A 25,102-nucleotide genomic window follows, 5' to 3' on the forward strand; every position below is an offset into this window, starting at 1 on the left:
GAAGGTAATAGTTTTTTTATGTGATTCTTTTTTCCATTGCAATGCACTTGAGTTTCTTCTGGATTAGTTATTATCAAACCTGCAGTTCTGTACTCGTGTCTTATTTTTTCAGTTGAACACAATGAACTTTCTATAGGATTTCATGGTTTTTGCAAAGTACTTAACTAGCTGGGTTGTTTTATTCCTGCATATTCAGAAATTTTGTTGTGAAGCTAAGGCTGGTGTTACCAAAGTCCACTCTGTCTAGATTGGAAACAATTGGAGACATGCTTCACGTAATATTCAGGGGTGGTCAAAACCATGTGAAGTATTACAGTGCAAGTTTCTCTGCCTTACATGAGTGTTAAAACCGTCAATCGATATATCGATCTACTTGGAAATTTTCTGGGGTTGCGTTGGGTTGGGTTGGTCTGGTAGTGGGTAGTAAAATGATCTGTTTGTTGGGATCCATCTTTTTTTCAGGGATTTTTGTTAGGATCCATAGTCGAAGGGGTGAAGAGATGAGATTGATTGTCTGATCCCCACGTCCGTAATTCGAGCCCGTGGGCGCCGCTGCACTGGCCTGGCCTGAGTCACTGGTAACCAGTCATGCATGCTGCTTCAGTGACTCGCACGTACCTCCTCGGCCTACTCGCCGGCGTCGAGCGGCCAAAGTCCTCACTGCTAGCTCAAATAGCCATGGTGCCCATGTACGATGACTGGATCGATTGGCCTAACCGATCACCTACATGCATATAGGAGGAGCGTATCATTGATATCAATATATTTGGCTTAAAAGTTTGTAGATGGACAAGCTCACACGAACGATGCCATCTCTATCGCTTAGTAATTTAACAAGATAGTGTGCATTTATCAATGCAAATTAACCACTAGATTTGATTTCTGGATTATCACTCAAGGATTATTGCTTGAATGTTCATACATGGATGCCATCTTTGTCGCTTACCAACTTATAAAGAAAATGTGCATATATCAAGGGCAAACCACTAGATTAAATTTCAGGATTATCACTCTCGGATGAGCTTGGTCACCTTGAGGTTACAATCAGGGACTCCATTGTAGATACAAGAGTGACTTTTGTAGGAGAAACAAAATTCTTAGCCATATTAGCTTTGGGAATAGTCATCCTGCAAAGCCTTCTTTAATTCCTCTTGTGGTCATGAATCAGTTGGTTATAAAGTTTGCAATAATAAATCAACATTGTGTTTCTTGTATACTGGAACATTTTTTTCCATTTAAGGTAGCTCTTTATTCAATGAGATTGTCTAACTTTGTGTCCTACTATATTATTTGGTGTCTTGGGGCTTATCTCTCTAGATTATGGTGAAGCAAGGGGGAGTTGCTTATATCCTAGTTGTTGCCACAGCCCACAAGTGACTTTCATCGTCTATTGTAGCTTTAGCGAATATAGTTGATGCATGATTGCAGATGCCAATAGGTGTAAATGTGTGAGAAGTGTATGTGCGTACATTGGTGTATAGTTGATGCATAATTACTTTATTTCCAAATTGCTCATGTGTGTCTGTGTGTGTCTGTGTGTCATGTCTGCATATTGAGCTTATAGATTTTTCTGACGAATGTTTCCTATTTTGATTCTTGTCAAATGACAATTGCACTTTTATCTTTCTCGTGATTTGATTGTTCTCTCTCTGTGGTATGTATCTCTATGGGTGTTATGTTTCTTAAATTTTGACAGTGGAACCCCCCAGTTTCCATTTCTCTTGAAGGCTACATTTGCATGTAACTTTTTTTGACAACCAAATTGCTACATTGACTACTTTGTTTTAGTAGTGCAGTATTTTATGTTCTTCCATCAGAGGTACTTCATTCCTTTTTTTACACCTTTGGATATGTAACCTCATCTTTCTTTTATTTTTAAAATAAATGCGTGCATAACTACTTCCATGATGAGCCGGTATCTGTCGAGCAGGGCATGGCACGTCTTCCCACCATTTGCCACCATTAGGTATGTTAGTACAACTACATGGCGTTGTTGATGGTGCAGACAAACGAAGATAGGAGGCTCATGCTGCTTTTTAATCTCTATATCTGGACCAGATTACTGCTTCGTTTCCTCAGTCTCTGTCAGATGAGTAGACCATCTACTTTTCTCCTCTGGCTGCATTGCCATTTTGGTCATGTTGTTCATCAGTGGGGATTCCTGCTCCCTTGCTGTCTTCAAGGACTTCTATTCAGCTCTAGCTCCTCACATTCTGCTGCTCTTTCTTTCCTATTTCTTGGCAAATCTTGTAACTCTTCATGTAGTATGACTTTGAGCTGAATGAATTGGCACCTGTTGGTGCCTTCCTTTGTTCAAAAAAAAAAGTGTACCTGTGATGTAGCATTTTGGACTGCTCTGAAATATAATTTTAGGCTGCTTCAAAATATGGGTAATGTAAATGGAAAGTTCAATATCGAGTCAGATGTAATGAGCTGCAGTAGCTAATTGGCAGACTGCAATGGGCTATAAATTGGGTCGAATTTAATACAATGCAAGTGACACGGGGGGAGTGGCGATAGCGATATTGGATAAGGAGGCGCTTCAATAGGAGAAAATAAACCGAGAGAGCATGAACGCAGGAGAGGACGAAACCACACATCTCTACTCCTAATGGACGAGTTGGTTGAATAGTCCCACCACTTTCGTCTGGGTTTTTTTCGTCCGGTTTATTTTCGTCTCAACTCCCACCACCCCTCTCACGTTAATTTTTTGTTCTTCGGACTTAAAACCGAATCGCGTCTGATACTCCTTCCATTTATTCGTGCTTGCTTTGGCAGGTGCCGATTCAACTCAATCATGTAAATATTTGGTTTTTAAAAATTCAGAAATAATACCATATACATGATGAAGGAGCCCACAACATATTTTTTTTCATGGAATTCTTCCTGCCATACCACACATCGTCTGATTTGTTTCCTTCCCAATCGATCTCCTTCACGATTTCCCCCAAAAAGCAAATCCTCCCCTTCCTTTCAATTTTTTCCAAACCCGATCGCCAACCCATCATGTCCGTAGCCATGGAAGAGAGAGGAGGGAGAGGGGAGAGGGAAGCTCGGCGGCCTCTGGTCCATCATACGGGAAAAGGACATGCCTATGCACTACCGCCCGCCACGCCGCTGCCGCCGCTCGCGTGGTCATTCTCCTCCGTCCATCCCCAACTCCAACTCGATCTCCAGCTACCGCGACACCGCAGATGGCCAGTCTGGGACTCTGGGTACACGCACGCCGCTCATCAGATAAGATACCGCTGCGCCTGTCCTCCGGCCAAGATCGACGAGACCACTCGATCGCGTGGAGCTGGACATAGGGCACTGCATCCGCAATGACGAGAAGCAGGTCGTACGCCACTGAAGTATAGGAGCACCGCCGCCAGGTAAGCCTGCAAGCAGGATGTCGTGCTCCAGGCCCTCCCTTCCACCTTCGGTCCAGAAGATCCTGCACGGCTGCACCAAGCCTGCTTCTCATGTTGATGATGCGCTCTTCAAGGATGTAGTGCTGCATGGGTTCCGGCGCATGGGGATGGCAAGATCTGCATCGTCCACATCATCGACGCGCAGGTACACACATTGATGCTTGCAATTACAGTTTCATGTCCTGATCCAAAATGCCACAGGGATCTGATTTTTATATTCTTTTCGTGATTGTTTTTGAACAGTTGTGCTTTAGTTTGTTAGCTTGGATGGGTTTGTGGCCTCGCCTCATTAGGTCCGAGGACAAAAGTGCATGGCGAATAGATACATGCAGCACGGGACCAAAAAAAAATTAGGTACATTTTGCTGATCCAAAAATTATGTTATACACTAGATCAATTATCTCGTCGAGCCGCCGGCACTGTCCCTGGACTCCAATTCCATGCGTGATGGATTTCGCTATTGTACCAAGTATTTGCTGAATTTATTGGCATTCATTCATATTATTGGCCGGCGGTTATGGTTTTCTGTTTTATAGACTGAACCTTCAAGGGTCGCCAAGTTCAGTTTTAGAACAAAAGTTGCGGGATAAGCTGGACAGCTGAATGCGCAAGATAGATGATGTTCGGAATTTGGATCATGAGCTTCCAACAATGACCGTGCGAGATGCTGGACATGGCGTGCAAGGCCGATGTTGATGGCGACACATATACTCATCAGCTGCACTACTACACGTCAGGGAGGAGGAAGCTAGGGAACCCATATTTGAAACAGGAGAGCAAGGAAAGGTTTAATGGTTACTGATGAAACCATTAATCAATAATAATGGTGATTAGTTGTTCTTGAATCACAATTAATCCTTGCATAACTCCATGTGTTGCTCTCTTGAGTGGGTGACCTGTGACCTGTTCTATACAAAAGAATAATGGTGTGCAGTTTCAGTGGTGAGTGGACGCGATATGGCCGCAGACTATATTTATCCTATCAAACCATCGGTAACTGAAAACTAATCATGTTGGTTGCAACGGGGGCAGCCTTATATTCCCCAATGATGTTTGTGTAAATGCTATATCTATTTATTGTTCAAAAAACTTGCCTGTGTGCAGTTTTTCATGCATGACACTACAGAACCAAGTATTGGTAGATTTGGTAATGCTTTATTTAAAGTTCTTGTGTACATCAGACTGACTATTACCACAAACATGCCATTTATAGCATTTGATGGGAGCCAATGCCAAGGACTTTTTGTGTCCCCATTTCTTTAGCATCATCATGTTTAGTCATTCCAATTTTAGAATCTCATAATGTGATGCCTAATTACTTTGACCGAATATGAATACAGTGATTTGTTGTAATTTACAGAACATTTTTTTGATATGATGAGTTGTTTGCAATGTCTGCTTACTGTGTTTACAGGACACCAGATTTCAATACCCCTTTGTAATAATTTCTTAGGTGATTTGTTGGACAAGCACACACCCAGATTTTGGGGATTAATAACATCAGTATGCAACTACATCAGGGTTGTCATTCGTCGCGCTCCGTTCCTGCCCCACTGCCACTGCCGCCGACATGGTCTCTGCCCAAGTGCTGCCTCTGGGTTGCTATTCTCCATGCTCACGCACTGCCTCTAGATCGCCATTCATTACGCCTCCACTCGTTGTTGCCGGCATGCTGAGAAGCTTCAATGGAGCCTACTGGTTAAGGACGCAAGGCAACTCAGTTTCCCAGGTGTGCATTCTTAAGGTCTGGCACACCCAATTCTTTTCCTCGCCAGCACATCGACATGGCTTGTAATAGTATGATTTATCATTTTAGCTGCACGGAATTGGTTGTTCCACTGGTTTGCTCAGCGCATTTAGTCGAGTGCACTATATTATTCATGTGTGCAGTTCTCATATACTATATTGTGCAACCAATCATCAGTACATCATTTTTTTAGAAACTAAAGGCACAAAAATGATGCTTCTAATTATGTTTTCTTCTTGTAATTTGTCAACTCAGCTCACAAAAATGTCGTCAACTTCATGGGTGAAACTTGATGCCTGACAGTCAATTCCATTGATTATTTTGCAGTGAGATCAATCAACACATGCTTCAGTCACTTGGCGTCGCCAGCTTTCATACAATTGCCCAATGACCCTTTGATTTAATTTTGCCTCTGATTCTCAGCTACTCAAGTGGTTACCAAAATAAAGGTTAGACATTTTTACTGTTCTTGATGTGAGGTTACTAATGGAGCACCAATTATAGCCATTGTGGACTTGGTATCCAAATTTTTAGCCGGTTTGAACAGAATGAGAATTTATTATATTTGTTCATAAGTTATTCGGATAACCAGAGTGACCTTTTCTGTTCATGATATCATCATAAAAGTTGTGGCACTTGCCTTAAGTAATTCCCCTGAAGCAAATGGAATGCAACAAGTTTTTTTGCCAATTAAGTTTCTCTGTTTTATAAGACAACTAGCTTTTGCTGTAAATCCGATGTATTAGATGCAAGCCTTCTTGGTTTACATATTTATTGGCTAAAAAATATTTTGTGTTTCAATGTACACGAGGGACTGATGAGAGGTATTATATGGAGAATATCACCAAGCTGATAGTAGTGTAACCTTGAACATACACATGATGATTAGTCAATAGATATTGCATTGGAGTTTCTCTTTTTCAAAGTCTGCTCCGACCAAGCACTTACATGTTCAGGTACATATGTTGGGTTATGCCAAGTACTTTTTTAGTCTCTGCTTTTGTAAATCTCTTGTGAATTTTCAATTGCCAAATGTCTGGGACAAATCTGAAGGAAGAAGTTCAGAAGTGTGATTCAGTGATATATTGATCTTGCTGCAGAAGAAGGTATGCATAATTGTACACAAAAGTTTATATCAACATGTTTTGATGTATGCAATGACAGTCCTTGCTATTCTAGGGCCTGAGAGGTCTCTATGATAGGAACTGTAGATTGTTAAACCATAACAACAATATCTTTCATAGGTATGACAAAGGGTCAGAAGTTTAAGCAGAATTTCTTCAGCGGCATGCTTGTATTGCATCGTCAAAGTTGTTTGCATGCAAATCTTAGTTTGAACCAGAATCAAGGTTGAATTCGGAAGCACCAAAAAATACACATCCCAAAGGTCTGGTTTTGCTACAGTTGTACTATCTATGCTCCAATAATTTTTTCTGCATTTTTCCTTGGTACCAAACTTTCAGGGTGTCTATTTGATTCATATTTTAGTAAAGTAATCAGCATGTTGGTCTGACCACTTGACATACCTTTGTTTTGTAGGAGGGTTAGAAGATTGTGAGCTAGATGTACCATCAACACGGTGGTGAGCATATTGGGGAGACCGCGAAGTGATTGGTGTGTATGAAGATCCTAGCTGCATTTTTTAACTAAAATGTTTGTATTTTTTGGTCCTTGCCTGTATGTATGGAAAAAGCACTTGTGGGTCCATCTGATTACAACTATGAATTTCTTGTTTGAAATGTTGAGTTTTAAAACCCAAGTCTTATGGTCTATACTTTGTTATGGAGAGAAACCAAACCAGATGATGGTTGCAACTAATTGTACATTCCTACTATGTTTGCGACAAGAGCATGTTGGTGCTATGTACTCTCTGTTTCTCTTGTTGCATCAATGTTTTGAGCACCGGTCCCTTCTGTCTGGTTTGCGTAAGTGTTTTGAGCACTGGTCCTTTTTTCTGGTTAGAGGCAGAGGGATGGGAGGGAGAGATGTTAGATGTGATTATCATTGTGCGACTAAAATATGTTGTTGCTGCTGTTGCGTAGATGAGAGAGAGAGAGAGAGAGAGAGATCGATCTTGTGTTGTATTGTTTGCTCATGTATTTATTTGATACAATGTGAATAGCCGCATGGATTTGTGGAGTGAGGGGAACACCGATTCATTTGGGACTATCTGTGTATTTTGGTTCACCTGAAGAAGCACCGATGATGTAATGTGGTACTCTCACATATTGATATTCGTGAAGATAAGGCATGCACCAACGCTGTTTTTAGTTCACATGTTGATGTTCGTAAAGATAAGGTATGCACCAATGCTATTTTTAATTCAGATCAGTCTTTTGATTTCTAATTGTCATGTGAAGTATTGTCAGGTTGTCAAAATGATGCATAATGCTAAGGAGGTTACTAGAAAGGGTGAAGGTTGAGTCATCAGTTGTCTTGAAGCCTTAACTTTTGATGCTACCGGCGACAAAGTTATAGTCATTGTGTTTTGCAAAAAAGTTGAAGCTAATAATGGATGTTCATATATTATATTTTATGCTGATGGCTTAACTGATTCATGTGCAGTTGATGTTAACCAAGTTGGAATAGAAATATGATATTTCTCTTATTTAGTTAATTGGCTTCTATACATTCCATCTTGCATGCATCTAGAGAAAGAAAGTATTTTTTCGTATTTCCAGTTTCTCAAGTTCACTGTTCTAGATGTTTGTGTGTATTTTTTCCGTGAAGCAATCAAAAACTGCAAGCATCCTTTACTGACACAAATATAATTGTGTGGTTACATGTTTTAAATGCAAGTGTGTGTGGGTGAGGGTGGAAGGAGGAATTGCGATTTGGATGCACCATTGATAAAGGTGATGAGCTTGGACTTGGGAAGTGGATTAGAGAAATAATAAAAAAAATTGACAATACAACGTGAAGTGCATATAAGGTTCATAAAGATGTATGTCATGTGTCCAGACGGATCATACTTTTTCTTTTTCAATGCATTCACCATCTCCAAATTGACAAAGTCACTGACGTAATTATGACAAAATGAACTGAAAACTCATCGAGTTTTACACAATCAGAAGAGATGCATACAAATAACTGTCCTTCTTTATACACAATAATAATTGTCCGCTGGTTGCAACTGGATATAAATATTTTAATATGATTTTGTAAATAAATGTTTACCAAATTCTGCCCATGATATACCTATTTGAATATATTTTAGGATTTTATTTTGCAATCATTTATTGACTTCCAAAGAAAAAAGATAAGTTTATTTGGTAAGTCAATTAAATGTGGGACAACTACGACCATTTTCATGGAATGATGCTCAGTCCAAGGATGGAATTTTCGACGAACCACTCCGCCTGGCAGGAAAAGGAACATTATTCTTTTTTAAGTAGTATATATAGATAATACAAAACATGCATTTCTCTACCTACTAATAAACCACGCATCGCTTCTGGTCGTACGTCGCTGGTGTTTTTGCGAAAAAAACCCGCTGTTTCTTTGAAATCAAACCGCGGTCCTTGTTTAAGTGGTACTCAGGAAAAACGATTCATTTTTTCGTAAAACCCCCTGTCGTTTGGACTATTCAACGCGCGGTCCAAGCAGTTCTGTAAAGAAAAAAGGAAACACAACCACACACAGAGCACACGGGCTCGCCTCCTCTCCCTCTCGCCTATGAAGTCATCGCCGCCGCCGCCGCCCATGCCGGCTGCTTCCGGCGCCTCCGGCGCAGCGCGGCACGCCCCAAGCTGCCGACGGTCCGCGCCTCCCTCCCCTCCACCCAGACTCTCTGCTCCCGGCCTCTACAGCCCGCTCGCAACCACACACCCATGGCTAGGGTTTCGGGCATGGCTTCGCCGGCGTGTCTCCGGTGGTCCCAGGTTCGTCCTTCCTTCCTTCTTGGCCGAGATTCGCTGCCCATACACCTCACCTTCTCTTCATATTCTCTGCTGGAGATGCAGTTGGGGCACGCCATGGGAGTTCCCCATCCATCACGGTCGCCGTTGTCAAGGGATTCTTCAAGGAGATGTCAAGGACGCCATGGACATGCAGCTCCTCAAGGTTTTATCCCTCCTTTCCTCTGACATCAAGTTGTAACAGTACATTAATCCAAGCAACTGTTTTCAGATCAATTAAGGAATCAATCTCATGATGGTTGATGCTTGATGCAGCGGAGGATTGGGCCTCGCATTATTTTTTCCAGAATTGGGTGTGGGTACTCTCTAAACTGGATTGAGTGAGCTAAATCTGTGCATCAAAATTGTAGTCTGTAGCTTTATGTGTTACGTCTTAAGATTGAACTTGAAGATTGCTTTTGGGAGTAGTTTTAGTTGGTAGATGTTTCAGGCTCCAAATACGCACACATTATGTGCTTAATGTGTGGCATAAACATGATCAGTTTTATGCTTAGAAACCAAACCACTGTCCACCCATTTTATTTCTTCATGAGTATTTTGTGTTGAAATCAGATCACCGTTCACCTGTTCTCGTACTGTTGTCTTTAACTTATTTTGCCGATTCTCAATAAAATGCTCAGTTCAGGATGTGATTTTCAGTTTTAGGCATTTGATACTTTTGGCACTGAGCAAAAAAAATTCCTCTGAGCGTGTACCTTCAAATGCAAAGTTCTGACTATGATTTCGCATGCGATCACACCGCCGTCGGTCGCTCTGCCTACCGAGTGCCACCCCACCGCCTCCCCCACTCCCCCCACCTGGGACCTCACCGCCCGCTCTATCTAATATATTTTCCAGTTTTCTTATAGTCGCCAATACAAATGTCCGCTTGAGTGTCAAAAGGCAGCAGGGATAATGAAAAAAGTGTATGGGTTCGTTGCTACATTGTAGTAGTTATGTACATCTCAAATTTTCAGCCCAGGATTTTTATTTTGACTGATGTGAGTATTTCTTAGTCAGTCTTCATCTTCCAGCTTTGACTGAAACTAACTCTCCTGAAAACTGTTGGCAATACTCACAATGTGATCTACAAAGAAACATTTGATGATCTTGCTTGATAACTTACCGGCGGGCAGAAAATATATCATGTTAGTACCATTCGTAAGCAAACATGTACCTTATTTCTGCTTAGATGTTCTCTGTTTCTTATTTCATAAGTGTTTTGCATTCCCTATAGAAGCTGACCGGCCAAATTTATGTTTACTACACTAGCATAGTCTCTCAAGTACTGCACTCCAGCAGGCCACCCAACCCATATTTAAAATCGGGTACTTTTAGTTCTGACTGCAGTCATATAGATATTCATGTATAAAATTGTTTGCCTTTTGTTCTGGTTAAATCCAGTGATGGCGCTCTAGGTGATCATGCTTCTTAGCCGCTATTAGCGGGCGAAGGCGCAGCGTGTACAAGTATATCTTTCCACATAGAAAATAATTCATCTACACAAGCCTTCAGAACAGGGTAGATTTCCTAGAAGGCGACACCAAATAGATCATTTTTGTACCCAGGTTTCCTTTCAAGCTTAGAATTATCAAATTCTACTACAGTTTATATTTGATGCATGAAATTGACCTCTTAGCAATCACCGGTTCAACAATCTTTGTATTATATGCAACCATCAGGCTTATGCATATAATCGTTCAGGTCCTGATTTTTTAAATTAAATATTCTTAATGTTGAGCGTAAATCGTCGCCTGCAAATCCAACCCCATAGTAAGTCACCGCCTCGCTGTTATTTTCATCTGGTACAAGACTAGGTAAGGCAAGCAGATTCTTATAGGTTGATCTAGCCTAGTGTCTATTTTGAGCGTAAAATTTTCATTTTTGTCATAGATGAAACTGTTTGGGTAAGCTAAGGATTTTATGGCTCAATTTGGGGAAAGATCAAATGTTGTGTGCGCTGTTCGTATGTACCCGTGTTATGAAAATTTTGCTATAATATCAGTTTAGCAACTCAAATATTACACAGTAAGCATACATTGGATTTGAGGAGGCCCCATATGTCTTCCAAGCTAAAGTTGGCACTTGGCAGGTGGCTGCCTTGCTTAGTCGGTATGGGGTCTGAGACGATCCTTGGCAACACAACAGAGGGGAAGCCAAGACTATCCTTTGGATTATGTGTTCCCCTGTCTTATTTTGTTTGTTTGAGCACCCTCAACGATATACTTGGGTGGTATTGCAATCTTCTATAAGTATCTACCTGTAATCATGTATTATGTATTGCAGATGGACCAGCTGATTCAACGGTTGACAGAAAGGACTCTACCTGCAAACAAGACCATTGTTCCCAAGGTGGTGAAACACAATACCTTGGGCCACATCTTCCAGAGGTACGCCATGAAACGCTGATGATGGGCTATGAATGCTCCAACTATACTAATTGGTTGAGCTGTGCTTGGTAAATAGGAGTATTTAGTACGAACTTATCCTTAGTGCTGCAACCTGCTACAATCCTACTGCAGTGTGCCTTTCAGCAGTTAGCACAATTGCACGGTGAACCAACTACTATTCTTTTAGAACCAAGACAGTGAGGAAAAGTAACCTCCCTTTACTCAGCAGTCAGCACAATTGCACGGTGTGCCTTTGTATTGCGTTGCAATCATGTGCAAGCACTTGGGTTAAAATGTTACTCAACATGGTTTTCTTTATTTCTTTTGTCCATTTGAAATAATTTCTCACATGCTTGTGTATACAGGATATCTGGTGTCATATATATTCCCTACTGCCAATGTGAGATGCTGCTCGAGCTGCTTGCGTGTCTCATGCATTTAAACGTTCTTGGAGATGCTATCCGAACCTTGCTTTCAATATGACAACATTGGGCATAGATATAGAATCATGTGGAGAGGACGAAATAGCAAGAAATTTTACTAGCAAAGTTGACCACATTTTGAAAAACCGTCCATGCACTGCCACCAAGACACTTGAGATTGTTTTCCGTTTCTACAATGCCAAAAGTTTGTAATATTGTCAGTTGGTTTCAGAATGCCGTTACACCGGGAATTGAAGAACTCACCGTGGAACTATCTTCAAAGTCAGGAATATATTACAACTTTCCGTGGTCACTTTTAGCTAATGAGAGCGGAAACACGATTCGGTATCTAAATATTTCTCGTTGTGCTTTCTCTCCCACCAGCGGGTTATGCTTTAAAAGCCTGTCAAGACTCGACCTGAGTGATGTTGATATCACAGGGGACCAATTGGGGTCCCTTCTTCACAATTCTTTTGCTTTGCAACGGATGCAACTCAAGTTTTGCAATAAGATAATTTGCTTGAAAATACCATTTCATCTACAACAACTCAGATATCTGGATGTGTTTGACGGCGGCAGGATGCTGCGGGTTATAGAGGTAGAAGCTCCAAACCTCTCTAATTTCCAGTTTAGGGGACATCGTCAAGTACAACTATCATTTGGAGTAGGATTACAATTCAAGAATTTCGACTTGTCCTTTCCTGGTGTTCTCAGCTATGTTTGTGCTGATTTTCCGTCTAGCTTGCGCTATGTTGAAGCTCTTTCTCTAGGTTCATGTCATGAGGTATATGCTAAATCCTTGATATGCATGGTATGATTGTCTTTCGACTGCTGATATTATGATTGATCTGAAATGTCTTTGTGCAGATGATTGATACACCAGTTTTACCTAGCAAATTCTTACATCTCAAGCACTTGAATGTTGATCTTAGTACACTGACATTTCCCTCGACCTATGACTACTGTTCTTTGATATCCCTTTTTGATGCTTCTCCTTCTTTGGAGACCCTTGTCATGAATGTAAGTTACTGTACATATTGCAATGATATTAGTTACAATGATGGCATTATTATTAATCTAACCATATGGCCTGTCGTCTCTAGGTTTTGCAGAAAAAGATGTTGCATGAATCAATCGTGGGAGATACATCACATTTGAGGCAGATGCCAGGGCACCGCCATGATAGCCTCAAGACAGTGAAGATTATTGGTTTCTCCTCTGCAAAGAGCTTAGTAGAGCTAACATGCCATATCATTGAGAATACAACGTCACTTGAGGGCCTTACATTGGACACCACAACAGGACATCCTTCGTATAGTTGTTTAACCAACAATATTGGAAAGTGCATGCTGTTGCACGGGGATTTTATGGTGGAAGTTCGTAAAGGGCTCTTGGCTATCAGGACATATGTTGAGCCAAAAGTTCCTTCCAGAGTCAAGCTAAATGTTGTGGAGCCTTGCCGCCGATGCCATGATCAACCACTGATCATATGTTGAACTTCATATGCAAGTTATCATAAGTACCCCATGATTCCTGTGTAAGTTAAACTAGAACGTTGAACCTTGCTGCTGCTGCTACCCGGGTTATACACCCCAAACCCAATGTTTAACATGAGGCTCGTGTGTTGCCATGTAAGTAGACCTCCTGCCGCTGCAATGTTTCTAGGTGTAGGTGCAAGCAAAGTATAACTGGAATGGACCGAAAATTGTTGATCCATAAAAGATGTACTCCCAGCATACAGTAGAGCCACTGCTCTTTTTCCATTGAGATAGATGACCACAGTGGGTGTGGAAGGGGAGAGCACCACTGATGGCTTGGGCAGAAATGAACATCACATTTTCTGTGTTGTTCCCTGTATTTCAGGTTCTTCAGTGTCAGTTTGCTGTCGGCCAGTATGATCTTCCTGCATGATATGAATATTTGGTACTAATTTGCTCTTGTGTCTTTGAACCCATTTATCACAACATCTCCAACATTCTCCCACTTTTCTAGTTTTATGAAACTTAACATTTGGCAGCTCTAATTGTTTCAAAGGTTGTTGTTGTTGGACAGGCATATGAACATGAACATATCTCTGAGGCACAACATTGTTTGGTTTCTTATAGAAGTTTGTGCAAGGGACACGGGTCTTTTTGTGTGTGTGTGGGGGGGGGGGGGGGGGGGGGGGGGCTCAGTATATAAGCACCAGTCAGGTCTAATTTGGGTGCTTTATGCCCTCTCTGAGTCCATTGACATAGCACCTAACAAACGAAGCTTCAGATAGTTCAGGATTTTCATCCTGGACATCAGCCATCAGTCCTTCAATTTTTAGGTCAATAGCCATGGGAGGAAAACCTTTTTGTCAGCTCAGAACAGAATTCAGTCCATGACAACAGTTTCTCTAACAGTCCTGACCTTCTTAAACACACGTCAGCCTCTCCTGCAATATAAAGTTGAGCTAGAGACAGCTTATATTCTTCAGGTGCAGCAGCCATCTGCAAATATTTGTCACATTGTCGAATCCATCCCACTGGATCCGTCCCCTCAAACCTGGGAAAATCCACCTTAGGCCCTTTTGTGATGGGTTTCATGAACCGGGCTTTCAATTCCTGTTCATATGTTTTCAAATATCTCTGTGTTGATTGAACTGGCTACATGCTGGAGTATAAGCTTGTGCTGGGACTGGTTCTGGGGAGTGTGTTCATTTCCACTTTCTGGTGCCTGCTGTGTACGCATGCCAGGAGGTACATATGGTCTGGTGATCCTGATAGGTGGTAAATTATCACACTGCCTGTTGTATGCCTTCTCCATTTCCAGTTGTTTTCAAAGAAGATCAGTTCTAGCATTTTGATGTTCTACTTGAGCCTGCTGTAGTATAGGTGACTTGATGTGCTCTGTTTCACCTACTACTGGTTGTTCTTCAGGTGCATCACGAGAACATTGGGGTTGCATAGATTTAAGCACTGTACTCATAGCGGCGGGGCGCCATCGATTTTGTAGGGGATTTGTATGTGTATTGTTCTAACATAATGGCAGAAATGGGGAATCAAATCATCAACACAACCTGGCTTACATAGGGAGGGTTTAACCTTCAGATAAGTGGTGGTAAACATGATTTTCTTTTTGACGGGTGCGGTAAACAGGATTAACAACAACTGGATGGTAAACGGTAAAAAGGAGGATATCGGCCGCCGAGCGACTGTAACTCGGGCAAGGAGCGATGGCAGTCGTCTGAAGATATGTGACACTTGGTCAGTTACACACGGTCGAGGTCGTAGGCAGGTGTGTCATGTGACTGGTCAGGAACGCCGCCTCATGTGTCATGCTGATCTGCACCAGGCTCTCCTGGATGGCGCGCATGGTCGCCTCCGTCGTCGTCACAGCCGCCCCATCACCTCCTACCAAATCAAGCAGGGGAAATAAAAATGGTGGGTGTAACAACCCGTTGCCACAACAATCGCCAGACGTGATTAGAGAAGGATAGAGGGTCGTGATTAGAGAAATAGGGGATCAAGAGGGGGAATAAAAATGGCGGGTGTAACAACCCGTTGCCACAACGATGGCCAGACGTGTGAAGGATAAGAGAAATAGGGGATCGAGACGAAAGGTAGAGGGCAGGAGCAGGACAGAGGAAGAAGATGGCTTCAGTTTTCGTTTCTGTGCGAGGCACTAGCAAAACGGGCCCGTGATGAGCGAGGACGAGTTTCGGGAATCCTGGCCCATATCAAAGTACCTTCCGTTTCCGTGAGAGGTCAGTAATCCTACTTTACCCTTCCGCCGGCGCCGACGCAATTTGCTCCCGCGCCGTGTTCGATTCGAATCGGGAATCCATACTCGCTCTCGCGAGATCCAAACCCATATTTCTCGACCCTAGGTCTCGTCGAACCATTGCTCAATCGGGTGATGTCGATGCAGCGGGAAAGTCGTCGCCTGCAAATCCAACCCCATGGTAAGTCACCGCCTCGCTGTTGTTTTCATCTGTACCCCAGTTTTTTCTGAACAAGATCATGTAAGGTAATCAGATTCTTTTAGGTTGGTTTAATCTAGTGTCTTTTTTTCAATAAATAGAAGAAACTGTTTGGGTAAGCTAGGTTTCTATGGTAGTGTAAAAGGATTTTGTTTTGCTATAACACCAGTGTAGCCACTCAAATACACAGTAAACATACACTGGATTTGAGGGGCCCCATGTGTTTTCCTCCATGCTAAAGTTAGCAGGTGGATGCCGATCCTTGGCAACACAACAGAGGGGAAACCGAGTCAGACTCTCTATGCACCCTCTGAATTATGTGTTCCCCTGTCTTGTTTTGTTTGTTTGAGCACCGTCGACGATGTACGGGGTACTTGGGTGGTATCACAATGTTTTACACCAATGTATGTATATGGTCATTCAAAAGTCTTTTTCTTCAATTGAAACTTGGGTGTCTAGCTCGAAAAGCGTTATTTCTGTTGACTAAAGTTGGACGAGAAGAACTATTTCTCTGTCAGCATGTGCATATACATGCTTCACTTTTTCTTTTCTTGTAACTTTCCACCTGATCATGCATTATGTATTGCAGATGGACCAGCTGATTCAACGCTTCACAGAAAGGACTCAACCTGCACACAAGACCATTGTTCCCAAGGTGGTGAACCGCAATGCCCTGGGCCACATCTTCCAGAGGTACGCCATGAAACGGTGATGATGGGCTATGAATGCTCTAATCCTACTGCATTAGTAGCTTTGTTTGTTTTCTTTGAACTGCCTGCAGAAAAATGCCTGTCATGAGTGTTAGAACTTAATCTTCACGAGAGGCCCCGTCCTTTCCTTGATACATTTTTTTAATTCAGATGACTAGCCATTTTTGTGCCCATGTTTGCTACAGTATATAAATATCCAGAGTGTACATACCTACTAATAATCTGACTTATGATGTTATTTTATACAACTCCTTCCCGTTAAAAGCTCAATATTTTGACCGCATTATTTTTACTAGTCTGATTGACATTGGGCTCTTAAACCAGTAAATAATCTTGATCCACATTAGTTCGAGCAACCCTTCTGATATAAGGGCAGCTGCTCATTTCCTGCAGTGAAATGATATTTTTTTTGTACAGAAAATTTCTTCTGCGGTGACACAGTTATCTCCATCCTTATTTGTTTTGCACTTCTATATAACAGAGATTGATGGTAAGACTGTTCCAGTTAACATGACCGCATCTGGATTATGAGCGAGTTTAGGACCATGTAAAGTGTACGCCTTCATAGTACCAGAACTGGGAAGTGGTCAATTTGGACGGATTTTTTTGGATACGTCGCTATTGTTGGAAGTGCTAGACTGCTAAGGCTACTGCACGCAACCTTTTATCGCGGTGTTAGTGGATGGTGCTCTGTATAAGTAGTCATTTAATTTGCCATCATGACGAAATTAGGTTGTGTCAATGAAGTTGCCTCGCCATACGACATAAATGTGCGTACATGTGAGTTCGACGAAATGCAATGGTTTCACTCGTAGTAACTAGCCGATACTAAGACTATCTTTCAGAACCAGTAATAAGACATTTAGGAAAGTAACCACCCTTTACTCAGCGGTCAGCACAATTGCATAGTGTGCCTCTGTATCGCGTTGCAATTATGTGCAAGCACTTGGGCTAAAATGTTACTCTGTGGTTTTTTTCATTCTTTTGTCCATTTGAAATAATTATTCGTGGCCATGTTCAGCTTTTCTCACATGTTTGTGCATGCAGGATATCTGGTGTCATATATTCTCCCTACTGCCAATGCAAGATGCTGCTCGAGCTGCCTGCGTGTCTCATGCATTTAAACGTTCTTGGAGATGCTATCCAAACCTTGCTTTCAACGCGAAAGCACTGGGCATGGATGAAAGATCATGTGGAGAGGATGGAAATAGTAAGCAATTTCACCAGCAGAGTTGACAACATTTTGAAAAATCACTCATGCATTGCCATCAAACACTCGAGATTGTTTTCCGTTATTATGATGACAAGGTATGTAACCTTGATGGCTGGCTTCAGACTGCTATTACACCAGGGATTGAAGAACTCACTGTTCAGCTATCTACAAAGTCACGAAAGCATTATAACTTTCCGTGGTCACTTTTGGCTAATGAGAATGGAAAATTGATTCAGTATCTAAAGCTTTCTTGTTGTGCTTTCTCTCCCACTGTCGGGCTGTGCTTGAAAAGTTTGTCAAGACTTGAGCTATTTGATGTTAATATTACGAGGGATCAGATGGGGTCCCTTCTTCACAATTTTTTTGCTTTGCAACGGATGCAACTCAAGAATTGCAATAACATAACTTGCTTAAAGATACCATTTAATCTGCAACAGCTCAAATACCTGGAAGTGTTTCACTGCAGCAGCCTGCAGGTTATAGAGATAGAAGCTCCAATCTTATCTAATTTTGGATTTATGGGTCTCCGCCAAGTACAACTATCACTTGGAGTAGCATTGCAATTCAAGAAGTTTGACATGTCCTTCCCCGGTGTTGTCAGTTATGCATGCACTAATCTTTTGTCCAACTTGCAATATGTTGAAGCTCTTTCTCTATGTTCACGTCGTGAGGTATACACTAAATCCTTTGGTATCTTTACACTTTTGATTTGCATAGTATGATTGATTTGAGATATTTTTGTGTAGATAATTGATACACCAGTGTTACCTAGCAAATTCTTACATCTCAAGCACTTGAGTGTTGATCTTAATGCAATGACATTTTCCCCGACCTACGACTATTATTCTCTAATATCCCTTTTTGATGCTTCTCCTTCCTTGGAGACCCTTGTCCTGAATGTAAGTCACTCTCCATCTTGCAAGGATATTTAGTGTAGCGACCAGACCTCAAATGGTCCAATCTCTGTGCTCCGGTGTCATCCCTGGATCAGTAATGCTGACACCACACAGTACTTGAAGGATTTATAACAGAGTAGCAATCACACACTTATTACATCGAGTGTCTCAAAAGAGAACAATAAATGTGGCTTAAGGCCATCTAATAACGATAACAGCGGAAGGCTTGGAAGATAAGTGAGTCCATCAACTCCAACGGCATCACTGAGTATAGAACCACGACCTAAAAACTCCTTAATCGTCGTCTAAAAAGTCTGCAACATAAATGTTGCAGTCCGAAACGGGTCAGCACATGGAATATGTTGGGAAAGTAACACATAGAGAGTAATGGAATGAAACAGCTATTCTATATGCATGTTTGGCTGGTGGAAAGCTAGATGGTTATAGTTTTTTTTGCGTAAAGCCAATTTTTCCCTACTACAAAGGAATAAATTTTATTTAACTATCATGGTAGTTGTTAAACATTAAGGATGGTTGACAGCATTCTCAATCCCAATTAAGAATCATCATTAAACAAAACCCAGCAAAATTAATTTTAGAGTAACATGTTAAGATGCACATGATAATCCAGGTACTAGATACTCAAGATGTCCATAACTGGGGACACGGCTAATCATGATTAGTTTATACACTTTGCAGAGGTTTGCGCACTTTTTCCCACAAGACTCGATCGCCTCCGTTTGGTTTCTCGCACTACATGGTGTTTGAGAAGACGGATGACCGAGACATAATCTTTCAGAAGCGCTAGCACCTTACGATTGAGTAGACCGTTACACCTACTTTTCCCTACATCTGCTAGTCTACCACTGTAAGAGTTCGCACAACTTAATCAACTATGCTAGAGCCCATAATAGCTTGTGGCTGCACACGGAAGTTTCTAGCATGAATAATCTCATGATCCCTTTGAGACTGGGTGGCGGTCCATAAAGAAAACAGGCAATCCTGGAATACCCAGGTACCTCAATCCACCCAGATGTGTGTTTAAGTTGCCACCTTAAGTAAACCATTAATTAACAATCTCACATCTGTCATGGATTTCACTCACCCAATCCACGTCTACTAGCATAGCATGGCATAGTAAGCAAACGTAGAAGTAACTCCTAAAGGTTTGAAAATAACAGGTAATAGGTACTACCTCAACTACTTTCCAATCCATACTTTAATTAGATCCTAATCATGCAATGTGTGAGGATTGATCTAATGTAATAAAACTGGGTAGAGGGAAAACATGATCCAAGTGTTACTTGCCTTGTTGATGATCCGGGAAACCTAGCGATTCGAAGTAGCAAGCGGCGCACTCCAGGTACTCTATCGTAAACAAACAAGCATACAATAAGTACTCAACTAATGCACAGGTAAAACTCAAATAAGAGATCTAACCAGAAAGTTTAACTTAAGAACTCCGGTTGGCAAAAAAATCAAATCGAACGAAGCAACGAAAGACAAACGGCAAAAGAAACAAGCTTCGTTTACTATTTTGGATATAAGGCAATTTTTACAGTGGCAAAAACTTATTTGAGTTGGTTAAACGGAAAGAGGGTTTCGAGACGGAACTCCAGGCGCTTGAATCGCCTGATTTCGATAAACGAGCGAAGAGTTACTAAAACAAAAATCGGATCAGAAATCGCGATGAGAAAAAATCGCGGATTTAATCCGAGAAAAAGAAAAACGACGAACGTTTGTTAAAACAAACGAAAGGACGAACGCTCACTATTTAAATAAACCGGAAAACCTGATCTATTTTAAAAAAACGAACAAAACGAACAAAACCATCGGAAAAACCAAACGTTTTTTTTCGAGAAAAACCGGAGGCGAAAAATACCTCCGGCAACTCCGGACGGCGGCGGTCTGGCGGCGAGGCGGAGGCGGAGGCTAGGGTTAGGGTTGGGCGGGGCGGCGACTTGGGCCTCGGCTAGGGCGGCTGGGCGGCTTATAAGAGGCCCGGCCAGGAGAGTCCCGGCCGAAAACGGCCCGAGGTCGGTTCGGACGTTTGGGGGGGGGGGGGTCCGGCTAGGCCTCCCCGGCTTATAAAGCCGGACGGGCCTAGTGTCCGGGTCGGACACGGCCCGTAGGTCGGTTGCGTTTTTTTAAATAGTTACGCTCAGAAAAAAACAAAAGTAATACTAAACGGACTCCAAAAATTCCGAAATAAATTTTCCCCGGCTTCTAAAATCAAGCCGCACAAGATGAACATTTATTTGGGGTTTAAATGCAATTTTGACAAACGCGGATTTTTCCTAAATTCAAATAAAATAGCAAATAAAACCAAAATAAAATCTTATCTGATTTTTTTATTAAATCCTCAATATTTCTTTATTTTGGGAAAATCATTTTATTCTCTCTCTCATATTTTTGTAATAGAAATAATTGAAGATAAAATAAATAAAATCAAATGATCCTATTTTCAAAATTTGAGACAACTCAAATATGAAAATAACGAAATCCCCAACTCTTTCCGAGGGTCCTTGAGTTGCGTGAAATTTCTAGGATCAACCAAAATGCAATAAATATGATATGCAATGATGATCTAGTGTATAACATTCCAAATTGAAAATTTGGGATGTTACATTTAGTTACAATGATGGAACTATTAATCCAACCATATTGGCATGTCATCTTTAGGTGTTGCAGAGAAAGATGTTGCACGAATCAATCGTCAGAGATACATCAAATTTGAGGCAGATACCAGGACACCGCCATGATAGGCTTAAGACAGTGAAGATCATTGGTTTCTCCTCTGCGAAGAGCGTAGTAGAGCTAACATGCCATGTCATTGAGAATACAACGTCACTTAAGTGCCTTACATTGGACACCACAACAAGACATCCTTGGCATAGCTGTTTGACCAACTATAGTGGAAAGTGCTTGCAGTTGCGCGCTGATTTTCTGGTGGAAGTTGGTAAAGGGCTCTTGGCTATCAGGACATATGTTGAGCCAAAAGTTCCCTTCGGAGTCGAGCTAAATGTTGTGGAGCCTTGCCGCCGATGCCATGATCTTGAACCGCTGTCATGATCTCGAACTTCATATGCAAGTTATCATAAGTACCCTATGGTTCCTGTGTAAGTAGGCCGTGTGTTACCCTTGAATACTTTCTCTGTATATACAGTATACTAGTAGTACGCCCGTCCGTTGCTACGGGCTATATTGCATATACTTTTGGAAGCATCTCTTCTTGTGAATGTCTTTTCCAATAGGCCCTACAACGTAGATAGTTGCCGCCTGTCAACCTTGCTTATGAAGAACCTAAAAAAGATGGAATTAATGAACGAAAGCATCATGCAATTGAAGCTTGATAATCACAAAATGCATGACTACTTTGTACAAGAGGTTAGGTAACTACAGATTAAAACATATCAAGCTTGACCTACGCTTTTTCACTAATAATCACCTTACCGTCCTCCGTAACCTATACTAACATGGTATGATTGGACAATAACAACTTAATTTCTAAATTACATAACTAAAAAGAAATCATGAACTATAGCCAAAAGAATGACCGACCAACTATTACAGATTAGGCACAACATGTGATCTTCATTGACATGCCTGCTAGTCCTAATCAAAAATTGTGTGTGCCTTAGGACCTACTATAGGAACACTCATGTGCGCTCTGGCTTGTGACCAATATCTTACATAGAATTCTTCTATTGAGTTTTTCATTTAGCGTTTCCATTTTCTTTCTTTTCCTTGTACAATTGGTGTGCTCTTGCCCTTCCTCTATCAATGAGAACACAACTCTCCTATATGATGCATTTCTATGAACGCGACTCTCCTACGCAACTCTCACATGGCAATATACCTATTGCACAAAACAAAATATGCAAAAATGGCAACAACAAAAAGTAATGATGATACATGTATTGACCAGACAAGAATGAATGCACTTTATTGTGAATGTTTTTATTTTATTGCTGCCATGTCATGCCCATGTTATTTTTATTGATTCCGGTTTTTTTCCGGTAGGGACCAGGAAAACCAGTTTCCCAAAATTCTCAGAATTTTCAAACGAAATTTGAATTCAAAAATTGTGTGTATCAACATAATATGTTTAAGCCTCTTTTTGGAAGCTACTCAAGTGCATTAACACCACACTAAGTGTTACTCCCTCCTTTCCGGTTTATAGGGCTTATCTCAAAATCTTAGTTTTTTTCCATTTTATAAGGCTCAATTTGGTTGTTTCCCGTCACAATTTCAGTTTCCAAGGTGCATTAAACAATTGCATGCAAATATTAAGAGAAAATTGTCCAATGCATGTACTTTATGCATGCATGCATTGTAATTAATAGACTGGTAAACATAAATTTTTGACAAAAACAAGAGCATTAATTGGGTGCTTTTTGCAAATTACAAAAAGTATTCCACCGCTCACCATCTACTTTAGTTGGTGAGATTTTTGAATTAGTCTGGTCATAGTGGGGAGCATCATATACTAGTATCATGCATATGATACTAGTGTATGATACTACATCTATAATGCATAGTATCATAGATTAGTATTATAGGTGGTCTTATTTATTGACATACATGGCACATAGTAGCATCACATTTATTATGTTACGGTATCTACCTATGTTAGTATAATCATCTCTCTTCTTTAATTCCTTGCCACATAAGCATGCTTGCGAGTCCCAAACGCATGATACTACTTATGTTACCCCCATTATGGTCATAGTAGGGAGTAACTTATACTACTACCTCCGTCTCGGTGAATAAGTCATTCGCGTAGTTTTAGGTCGACGATTTAATTATTTAAATATATATTATATGTGATAAAATATATATTTAGAAACTACATCCGTGTAGAAATCTAGTGATATACTTTTTATGACATATAACACATATTTAATTCCTCAAATCGATGACCTAGAACTACACGAATGACTTATTCACCTAGACGGAGGTAGTAGTGTCATGCATATGACATTAGTCTAAGCTACTATCTTCATGGTGCAAAGTAACATAGTAGTAGTGTCATATGTGACTTTATTTAATAGCTTGTAAACTCATGTTGTCTTGGGAAGCGTTATGTTACAGTAACATATTATGTTACCACTTCTCATTAACTACTTGCCACATAAGCAAAAATTTCTCGAATGTACTTCCAACTTTCTTGGAGGGTCAAACTATCTCAAAGTTTGACCAAGTTTGTGCAAAAATATATCAATGTTTGTGAAATCAAATAGGTATATGATGAAAGTATATTTTATCACGAATCTAATGCTACTAATTTGATGGCATAAATGTTGATGTATTATTATATAAACATGGTCAAATATATAAAAAAAATTGACTCTCCAAAAAAATTGGAAGTATACTCTTTAAAGGATGGATGGAGTATGTTACTATCTAAGTTACTCCCACTATGACTAGCCTAAACGGGAAAGGAGGGAGTATCTTGTGTTCACAAGGGTATACGAACTGTATTTGACATATGTTAGCCGTATAAATTCAAAATTTTCCGCGATATTTGAAATTTTCGCTGGGTAACAGAAGGGCCGGTTTTTGACTGGTTTTCTGAAAATCTTGGCCAAGAAAAAAAAAACCTGGCCATGCCACCATTATCTAGACAACTTCTTGCAAGAACAAGATGGCTGGTAAAAAATGATGCCGCACAGCCTGAAAACGCAAAGCATGTAGTATTGGCATTCTGTACCATTTGATGACGTCATATTATAGTTGGGTGAAATTTTATCCACAAACTTAAAAGATTAGAGCAAAGAAAAGCAAGCATTTTGTGTCCCATTAGCTCCTTGCAACTTGGCTCCTCCGAAATCACACATATTCCTTGCAATTTTTTTAATATCTTTTCACTGATCAATAAGTGGCCCAATAATATATCGGAATAGGAAAACCACTCCAACATCTACGTTAGGACTTTGTATGTGGACCGCACCTGCCACGGTAATTGAAGCTCTCTGAAAAAAAATTAAAATGTCATTTCTAAAACAACCAGCCATTATAGGGGTATCAAGACTTCAAGGTGGGTTTCAATATACTCACTCCTCCGTTTCTAAATATAAGTCGTTTTAGAGATTGCAACAGATACTATATATACAAAGTAAAATGAGTGAATCTACACTCTAAAATATGTCTATATACATCTATATGTCGATCAGCAGCTCGTCCAGGCAATAGCATCACGCCTGAGCGCTGCCAGCAACACAGGCGTAGCTAGCTGGTCTCGGTTGCAGTACTTCCCGTCTTGATTGTGTATGTAGTACCGAAGCTAGTTTGGTTTTTTACCCCGCAAAAAAAAAGAAAAAAAAAGAAGCAAGAATTGGGGATCGGATGCAGGCGAAATTCCCGCCAATGGCTGAAATGTTCAGTCGACTCCCTCCCCCTTTGTGGGGGTCTGACCCTACAAGTGAGCAGAAAAGGGAGGAGGAAAGAGGCCCTGGTGAACCGTCAT

General features: G+C 40.9%; 2 protein-coding genes across 5 annotated transcripts; both read left to right on the top strand.

Moving 5' to 3' along the window:
* The first annotated feature begins 4,086 nt into the window (after nucleotides 1-4,086).
* LOC125507143 lies at nucleotides 4,087-13,829 on the top strand. The gene is made up of 8 exons (XM_048671821.1): nucleotides 4,087-4,207; nucleotides 8,803-9,041; nucleotides 9,123-9,222; nucleotides 9,333-9,376; nucleotides 11,343-11,446; nucleotides 12,448-12,652; nucleotides 12,736-12,888; nucleotides 12,972-13,829. The coding sequence occupies exons 1-8, from the start codon at nucleotides 4,087-4,089 to the stop codon at nucleotides 13,362-13,364; spliced, it is 1,359 nt and encodes a 452-aa protein (XP_048527778.1). The 3' UTR covers nucleotides 13,365-13,829.
* Nucleotides 13,830-14,038: 209 nt separating this feature from the next.
* Nucleotides 14,039-21,736, top strand: LOC125509842. Of its 4 annotated transcripts, XM_048674867.1 has the most exons (6): nucleotides 14,039-15,796; nucleotides 16,404-16,507; nucleotides 16,942-17,014; nucleotides 17,572-18,408; nucleotides 18,484-18,636; nucleotides 21,316-21,736. In XM_048674867.1, the coding sequence occupies exons 4-6, from the start codon at nucleotides 17,782-17,784 to the stop codon at nucleotides 21,703-21,705; spliced, it is 1,170 nt and encodes a 389-aa protein (XP_048530824.1). In that variant the 5' UTR covers nucleotides 14,039-15,796; nucleotides 16,404-16,507; nucleotides 16,942-17,014; nucleotides 17,572-17,781; the 3' UTR covers nucleotides 21,706-21,736. The 4 variants fall into 4 exon arrangements, with proteins under 4 accessions (XP_048530824.1, XP_048530823.1, XP_048530826.1 ...); XM_048674866.1 differs by lacking the exon at nucleotides 16,942-17,014; XM_048674869.1 differs by lacking the exons at nucleotides 18,484-18,636; nucleotides 21,316-21,736 and having other exon boundaries at nucleotides 17,572-17,981.
* The last annotated feature ends 3,366 nt before the right edge of the window (nucleotides 21,737-25,102 follow it).

Source organism: Triticum urartu, chromosome 5 (assembly GCF_003073215.2).
Source record: "Triticum urartu cultivar G1812 chromosome 5, Tu2.1, whole genome shotgun sequence".
Classification (NCBI taxonomy): Eukaryota; Viridiplantae; Streptophyta; class Magnoliopsida; order Poales; family Poaceae; genus Triticum; species Triticum urartu.

Bases quoted from the DNA above. Each gene is read 5' to 3' on its own strand.
- LOC125509842 (XM_048674867.1), top strand. From the start codon at position 17,782: ATGCATTGCCATCAAACACTCGAGATTGTTTTCCGTTATTATGATGAC. The intron at 18,409-18,483 runs GTATACACTAAA...ATTTTTGTGTAG, and splicing joins CTCTATGTTCACGTCGTGAG to ATAATTGATACACCAGTGTT. The intron at 18,637-21,315 runs GTAAGTCACTCT...TGTCATCTTTAG, and splicing joins TGGAGACCCTTGTCCTGAAT to GTGTTGCAGAGAAAGATGTT.
- LOC125507143 (XM_048671821.1), top strand. From the start codon at position 4,087: ATGGCGTGCAAGGCCGATGTTGATGGCGACACATATACTCATCAGCTG. The intron at 4,208-8,802 runs GTTACTGATGAA...AACCACACACAG, and splicing joins GAGCAAGGAAAGGTTTAATG to AGCACACGGGCTCGCCTCCT. The intron at 12,889-12,971 runs GTAAGTTACTGT...TGTCGTCTCTAG, and splicing joins TGGAGACCCTTGTCATGAAT to GTTTTGCAGAAAAAGATGTT.